This window comes from Elaeis guineensis, chromosome 1, assembly GCF_000442705.2.
Source record: "Elaeis guineensis isolate ETL-2024a chromosome 1, EG11, whole genome shotgun sequence".
NCBI lineage: Eukaryota > Viridiplantae > Streptophyta > Magnoliopsida > Arecales > Arecaceae > Elaeis > Elaeis guineensis.
Window position 1 is genome coordinate 130,608,425 of NC_025993.2, and position 8,101 is coordinate 130,616,525.

The 8,101-nt window shown below is 39.3% G+C and overlaps 1 protein-coding gene across 1 annotated transcript; it reads right to left on the reverse strand.

The window, feature by feature from the left end:
• Positions 1 to 4,266: 4,266 nt before the first annotated feature.
• LOC140859701 (uncharacterized) lies at positions 4,267 to 6,208 on the reverse strand. The gene is given in 2 exon segments (XM_073261981.1): positions 4,267 to 5,880; positions 5,883 to 6,208. Coding segments are annotated over 2 exon segments (1,608 nt in total). The 5' UTR covers positions 6,145 to 6,208; the 3' UTR covers positions 4,267 to 4,534.
• Between the last annotated feature and the right edge of the window lie 1,893 nt (positions 6,209 to 8,101).

The window sequence follows — 8,101 nt, forward strand, 5'->3', positions numbered from 1 at the left end:
GAAATAGAGCATAAGTAATATCGAGAATGTGACAATGCTTGCACTTTGCCCGACCATCTGCGCAAAGGTGCCTGAACAAGAATACTAGAAAAGGGTGCCATGTTGGCATAAGAGATGAAAGAAGGAGTCCCTATATTCCATCATTATCAGAACGGAGATGTTTGATGTGGCAAGAGAATTGTGTGTGAACCATTGCCGCAAAATCTGAGTAAATTTGATAAAGTTCAGATCGATTTTTAAACAAATAAGGCCAACTAAAGCAAAGTTAATCATCAATAGTGATAACAAAATAGTGGGACCCACCGCTGGTGGGGTGAGGGCAGGGTCCCAAACATTAGAGTGAACAAGATTAAAGGTACTAGCATACGAATCACTGTTATTAAAAGATAAAGCAGGTTGTTTTGATAATTGACAAAACATACATTGAGTAGTATCATTGTGGACAGATCATAATTGACCGTTAGAAATCAAAGAACGAAGAAAACTAAAAGAGACATGACCAAAGCAAGAATGCCAGCGATTGAGGGATGTGGAGGTAGTAGATGCAGCAGAGACAACTGGAGGCACAAACAAGGGTACATCGAGGCAAGTGAGAGCAAATAGGCGACTATCCCTACGTTCTGTCCTAAGAACCTGTCCTGTTCGAGAATCCTACACACGACAACTAGAGTGAGAAAAGAAAACATCATAGTCAAGTTCACAAAGTTGTCCAACAGAAATGAGATTGAGAGTAAGGTTAGGAAGCAAAAATATGTAAGGAAAGGATAGATAGAGATAGTGACATAATCAATTTGAGTGACAGATAAAGTGGTGCCATCAGCAGTGTGTATCAAAGGGGCATAAGGAGTAAGAGTCTTAATATGAAAGAGACGTGGATCAAATGTCATATAATTACTAAAAACAAAATCAAATATAAATCAGAAGTATTTGATATAGTAGACATAACAGTGAAAAGAGATGTGTTGGATTAAGATTTGTATTGGTCAAAGAGTGCCTGTAGATCAGACAGAGAAAGAGTGACATATGAAGATGGAGAGAACTCATCAGTGACAGAGCGGCATTAGAGGCCTTGGAGCCGGATGGAGCATGTGATCTAGGAGGCCGTCCAAGAGGTGGTGTGGGGCTGGAAGGCTGAGGAGGAGGAGCCTTCGAGCATTCATTTTGATAATGCCCAGAGCCAACCTTGTAGTAGTGGCGACACTTACGAGTAGGGCAGGTCCAAAGAGTGTGGCCGATCTTGTTGCAATAGTCGCACTTAAGAGGCCCAGATGAAGAGCGGGAGCTGGGGCCACCATATCATGAATAGGTGCAGCAAGTGAAGGATTAGTAGGACAGGCCCAAGGAGTACCAAGACGTGTCTCCTCCAATAAAAATTCAGTAATGGCAGTCTCTAAGGTAGGGAGAGGGCTGTGGTTGAGCAAATAGGCTCGAACTGGCTCATAGTCATCAGAAAGCGCTATCTAGAAGTGAATAAGATGATTTTGCAAATAATGTTAGAGAATAGTATGTATATCATTCTTAGGTAAAACCAGATCAAGTTGAGCCCAAAGGGGATGAATCTCAGCAAGAAAATCATTAATAGTTTGATTGGGTGCTTAGTGAAGATAATGAAAAGTTCGATAGAGGATGAGACAGATCAATGATAAAGAAACGAGTGGCAAGAAAATCCCATATTGCTTTAGCTATAGCATAAGTGCCAAGTTGAGTGCGAACAGTGAGGGTGCAGATGTTGTGAATCCAGATAATGATTTAGTGATTCTTTCCAACTCATTCATGTTTATGCTTAAGGAGTGCTCTATCAGTTTCATCCTTAAGTTGGATGGGTGCAGGTTCATCACCGATGACATACTCCCATACTTGACATCTTTTGAAAAAACTAGACATCTCCTGACTCTAGAGAATATAGTTGGAGCAATCTAGAATGGTAGCAATAGGGTGAGTGGGCTCAGACTTGTCTATAATATTGGTAGAGTGAAGAAGAGTCCACCAAATAGAGAATCCATCCAAAAATCGAGGAAACCACCAAGAGAATAAAAAAGAATCAGCTAAAATCAGTTTGAAAGCATGGGAACCAATTGGGAGAAGGCCTACGGTAAGTTTGGCTGTTGAAAACTAGTCTAAGAAGTTAGTTTGGTTGATCCGACTCAGAAACAAGCAGCGGCTCATACAGAAGCCAGCCGACTAATGCGAGAGCCGAGCCGAGCCAGTATGGAGAGGAGTGGCTTCGGGAGCTGCGACAGGAGCCAAGCCGAGGCGGGTGTTGGCACATGCGGAGAGGTGGCTGGCGCGTCAGGTCCACATGCCGACTACGTGTGGGCACGTGCAGTGCGAGCGGGTGCATGTGGAACACATGAGCTGCGTACGGGCACTAGATACATGTGCCGACGGCAGGTTTTGATCAAAAAGCACAATTAGAGAGGACAAAAGTTGAGAACAATATGAAGGTGGGAGAGGGAGGAAACACCAATAACCACGTACAAAGGGGTTGTCAATGAAGAAACCTCAAGTGTACAAGCTCTGATACTATATCAGAATTATAACAGAGTAAAAGAGAGTGAGAGAGAAAGAGAAACAGAATAGTTGTGTGTTACTTTACCAACAATACAAGAGAATACAAGGCCTATATATAGGGGTAGGAGAAGACTATACAAGGGAGAAGATCCTAATCAAATCAAATCCTAATCATATCTAATCATATCCTAGATTGATACCAAATGATATAAAAATAGATATTGATATATATACATATATATTAACATAATATATTCTAATAAATCAAATCAAATCAAATCCTAATCATATCTAATCATATCCTAGATTAATACAAAATGATATAAAAGTAGATATTGATATATATATACATATATGTTAACATAATATATTCTAGCAATTAATATTCTTTACCATGTTCTACCTTCCATGTATATTTCGTTAATTTCATTTCTTTGGAAAACTTTAATAAAGGAAAAAGAAAATTTCTGTTGGCAATCTCGCTGACATGGATCATGGCTTGATATCAAGTTGTGTTATACTTTGATGAACTACATCGTCTCCTATACCTTGATGAGCCATCTTTAGTGCATCACCGTAGGTATATCTATGCCCATTTATGTTTTTGATTTCTATGACAACATGCTGCTATGGATTGAGGTTCGATATTAGAGCTGTGTATGTGATACTTCAATGAACTACAAGCAACTCCTGCACTTTCATGTGTCTTCTTTAATGTGTTACTAGAGGCATATCTATGTGCATTTAAGAATTTGGTTTCTGCTCACGTCCAAGGAACAAGAAGAAGAAGAAGAAGAAGAAGAAGAAGAAAGAGACCAGGATATTTATACTTTCATGTGCCCTTCTTTATTCTTTCATGTGAACTTCCGATGGAATATTTTCATGATGTGGGGCTGTTTTGTTGTCTGTTTTATTTAATTAAATCACATGAAATCTCAAAACTCATACTAGGTTTTCTATCCTATCAGCTTTTCCAAACTAGGTTTTATTGAAATCAATCAGGCAATTATTTTCGTAAACCATGAGCAGAAGAGGGTGCCATCCTATATTTTGCTAGCAATTTATCATGTTTCTTTACTCCAAATGACTACTGAAATTCTTCCACTGCCTGCTCTCAAAGCATGAGGGAAAGGCTAGTCATTAGATAAGCCAAATTTTCAGCATGAGAGAGAAGAATAGATGCCTGAAGTTATCCTTGGTATAATTTCTTGATACATTACATGAAGAAATGAGTTTAAAATATCAACCAGCTGAAAATATGAGCAGCACACACTAGGTTTAGCAATACATGGTATGTAGGCTGTGGATTAATTATGCTTCTGTAAGCTACTAAGTATACTGCAATGCTATGTTTCATGAATTGAACTTCTTAACAGGGCATCTATTTGAAGTTGCAACAGAAATTTAGAACTATATAATGATGAATGAAGACATAAAAGCAAGTGATTTTAAAAGGAAAAAAAAAAAAATCAATTCTCAAACTTCTTCCACCAGCTGTTGAATTTTTGAAAAATGGAGTGCCAGCAGTCTGATAATGGTATACGGTTATTACAAGCAAAAGAAGTGTAGTTGTGATCAAGTGATCTATTCACTGCTTTTCACCCAAAAAAAAGTGATCTATTTTTATGCATAATAATTATTATTTTCCATACAAACTCAACACATAAATCTAGGTTTATACACACATACATGTGTATGTGCCTAAATACATATTATAAACTTTCCATAATTTACCAAAAAAAGAGAAATTCCAAATCAGACGAAGTATATATAATAATTGATTTGAAACTAAAATACACTTTACATGCATAGTCTTCAACTATATGCATAAAACACCTTACAAATCCATCTTATATCAATATATTAATAAAGGAATCATGAAATGTTTTTGAGATTTGTGAGATTATTCAACTTCAAAAAATTCTCCTGGGAAAAGGGAGATCCGTTCTCCTACCTCAAATAGGAGCTAACTTTGATGTTTTTGCGCAACCATTTGCTTCCAATACTACTATTTCTTCTGAAGCTAGCTGTCTTCCAGTTGAATTAGTGGTGGAAGAGGTGGTCTCATTGCATAATCCTTCCCACATGTAGATGATCTCTCAATGGTAATTGAAATCCCATCTTGACTGCCATTCTTCAATATATCACCAGACATTTGTAGATCAGCTGGCTCAATTTTGGGTGGGCAAGAGTAGCTACGAAGAGGGTAATCCATGCTCGATGTGATCAACATTCCGGACCCTCCTTCCCGGGGCAAAGGAACCAAGACCGGCCGACCGCCCTCATCGGTGACCTTCTGATAAAAGCTATCATCCTCAATATCATAAAAATTTCCTGTCCTCACCTCCTGAGCTAGTGAGCATGACCAGCAGAAGAGCCACTGCATACAATCTGTCACTGATGGAAAGCCACAACAGAAAGGATTGGCTGGAAGTTTGTACCTCTTCCTCATCTGAATCCTCCAAAATCCTCCATAGAGTAGCCCAAAGAAACACAGCACGATGCCAGATATCGCCACTATGTATCTAATAGTATCATCATCAACATTGAGGGCAGAAACATTAAAGACCCAGAAAGGAGCAATGATGAGTAATATAAAAGTGACCATATGAACATACATATTGCCAAACCCCAGCCTTTCCATATTCCACCCAAAGACACAGAAGGTACAGAAGAAGGAAAGATAACACACAGTGAGGTCATCCCAGCAATCAAATAGTCCCCCAATCCACTCCGGACTAGTTACCACAACCCTTCGGTTAAATATCTTCAGCTCAGTGTCATTTGGTTGGGTAGTGGTGGCTGCCTGATGCTGCGATTCTTCTTCGGTTTCGGACTCATCATATCTTCGACCTAAAGGGCTAAAAACAGTATACACACCAGCAATAACTGGTGCTGCAATTCCTATACCAATGCAGAGATTTTCAGCCCAGTCCGGTCGGGTCTTTCTTGTGTATCCCCAGTAAAGACCACACAAGACATACTGAGCAAAGCAAGTGATATGGAGGAGGATCACAACTAGCGTCATATGAGCCCTTTCGTGAGGTCGCTGTGCTCCATCCTTGCAGTAGACTCTCCTTAGCTCCACCTTGTCGGGCGTTCTCCACCTGAACAGAAGAACTAGCTGGTGGAACAATTTTGGATGTTGATATAAACACATAATTGTAAAGAGTGCATTTAGTATTTGATTGACGACTTCGGTCCATCTCTTTCTTTGGGAGCTACTTGGTATTGCTCCATCTAGTATTCCAAGCATGAGCAGACCAAGCATGATGAGGCCTGCAGCAACAAAGATCAACCAAACAAGAAGAGCCATGTTCGCAGGATTCTTTACCCAGTTCTTGAAGTATGCGATCAAAGCTGCCCAGTAATTTTTCTGACGAATGGCACACGGAAACGTCGTCGGGTGCTGCCATGAGCTGGATCAGAAGGAGAGGACTCATTTCCTGGACTTCCATTTCGCCTTAAGAAGGAGAAAGGAGACAGTCTACCAACAAATCCAGACCTAATGAACCAATCTTTGGATGGATGGGCTCTTAGGAAATCTAGAAATCTTTTCTCATGCCGGCTTTGATTGAGGAGTCCCTTTTCAACTGTTGGAATGTAGATGGGGATGTAATCCATAAGCCTCATTCTGGTTCCTGTTGTTTCTCTCTCCAGATCCTCTTGGATTTCATAGTTGGACCTCCATTCTCAGCTGAAGTCATTGTGTGTTTATAATTAATACCCAATACTTGGATCTCCTTCAAATGTTTACCTAGTTCTCTCAATAGATTTAATCTATAAACTGATTGGTGCCTGAATTACCTGCAGGAACTCCATAATAGAATCTATATTAGTACAATTTCAAAGCTAGATTATCTACTATAGAAAATCAACATCAGGAGAACAAAATAAGATCCAGATTTGGTTCAAGTCAACATTCATTTTTTCTTTTTACTTGGAAACATTTGAGGTCAACATTCAAAGTAAAACTTCGCCAGCCTTCAAGAATCATCATCACATTTTTTTTCAGCACAAATATCATCCAACTTTAATAAAAAAAAAAACATTCTGATCCCGTTTCAATCAAAAGAAGGCAAGAGTCCTCATTCCACCAATCCATAGTATTTGAGAAAAACTCCACCAGTTTTTAATTCCGGCCAGCTAAAAATTAGTTTATGAATAATTGAAACCCCGGAATAAATGTTCTATGCAGTCTTCACCTCCTTTCATATGATTGTTTCCATATGTTTTATATCCCCTTCGCTCGCCATCCTTCTATTTCTTGCTTGCTCCACACGGAGTTTCTCTGTTTTTCCTCTTTTTCATCACCTTCTGGGTCTCTCTCTCATAACTGGATTTCTTTCTTTTTCCTCTTCGATTAGATAATTTCTTCTTTCTCCTCCCCTGTTCATCAATCCTATTCTCGCTTTCTCGTTATAAATTTAATTTTTTCCATTTTCCTCTTCATCTCCAATAGAGTCTTCCATCATCCAACTTCTAGGACATAAATCCAATATTCTGGATACCCTTTTTGTTCTGCTTGGATCTCGTTTTAGATTGTTAATGCATAACAAGCAACAATTACAGAATAAAGCTATTCGCTCAACGAGAAACTCGCTTCAATTTTTGTTTCATGCGCACTAGCCGAGTATCTGCGTTCAGCGCTATCTATATGGCTCAAGACCAATCTACCCAATGAAGTAAAACAGAAAATATAGAGCAAATTGGACTCAAGATCACCATACCAATGAACGTTACATGATGATTAACTGCAAGATCTACTTTTTTTTAAGGAAAAAAAAAAAGAGAAGAAGTTAAAAATGACCACTGTTTTTGATTTCTACAGATATGTTTTTAATTCCATAAACAAGAAAGGCAAGCTCACAATAATATTATGATACCCAAAACCTCCAGCATCCTAAGCCAAAATTCTAACTCTGCATTTGTCATAAAAGCTAGTTGGAACAAAAGGTACCAGATCAAACTAAACATTGTTTTTGTTTGAGGAAAGACGTATAACAAGAACCAAATTGCTAAAGAAAACATTTGAATTCAGCTCTTATGTTCATCGAAGGAGGATAAGCCAGAAGCAATACCTCTTTCATAGGTTGAGGGTAGATAGGAAATCCATCCTCTTGCGCTTGCGTTTGCTCCCAAGTTTCGAGTGCCAGGAGACACAGAAATGGTGGAGAAGTTTCAAAAGTGATATTTTTCCACCTGTATATGAACACAGAAAAGGATACGAGGTGAGAGGGACATCCGATGTCTCAAGGCCATTCTATATCTATTTCTATATTTGTGTTTCCATTTCCCTGCCTGGATGACTTTGTTGACAGAGTATCGTAAGATCCAATAATTTGGTCAAATGTTGCTTTGTTCCTCGTGCTTGGAGATGAGAAAACCATAAAATACTTTGGACTGGGAAGGGAGACCAGAAGAAGTCAGAGAAGCCGGTTGAGATCCCCAGAGAGAGAGAGAGAGAGAGAGGCCGAAAGGGAATGCGTTCAAATGTTAGTTGGTTGTTTGACAAGAGGAGCAGACGTGGTCGTCAGGGTAAGCTTCTAACCGGCCGCACACGGTCAGCTGCCGCGTTGGGGCCGGGGAC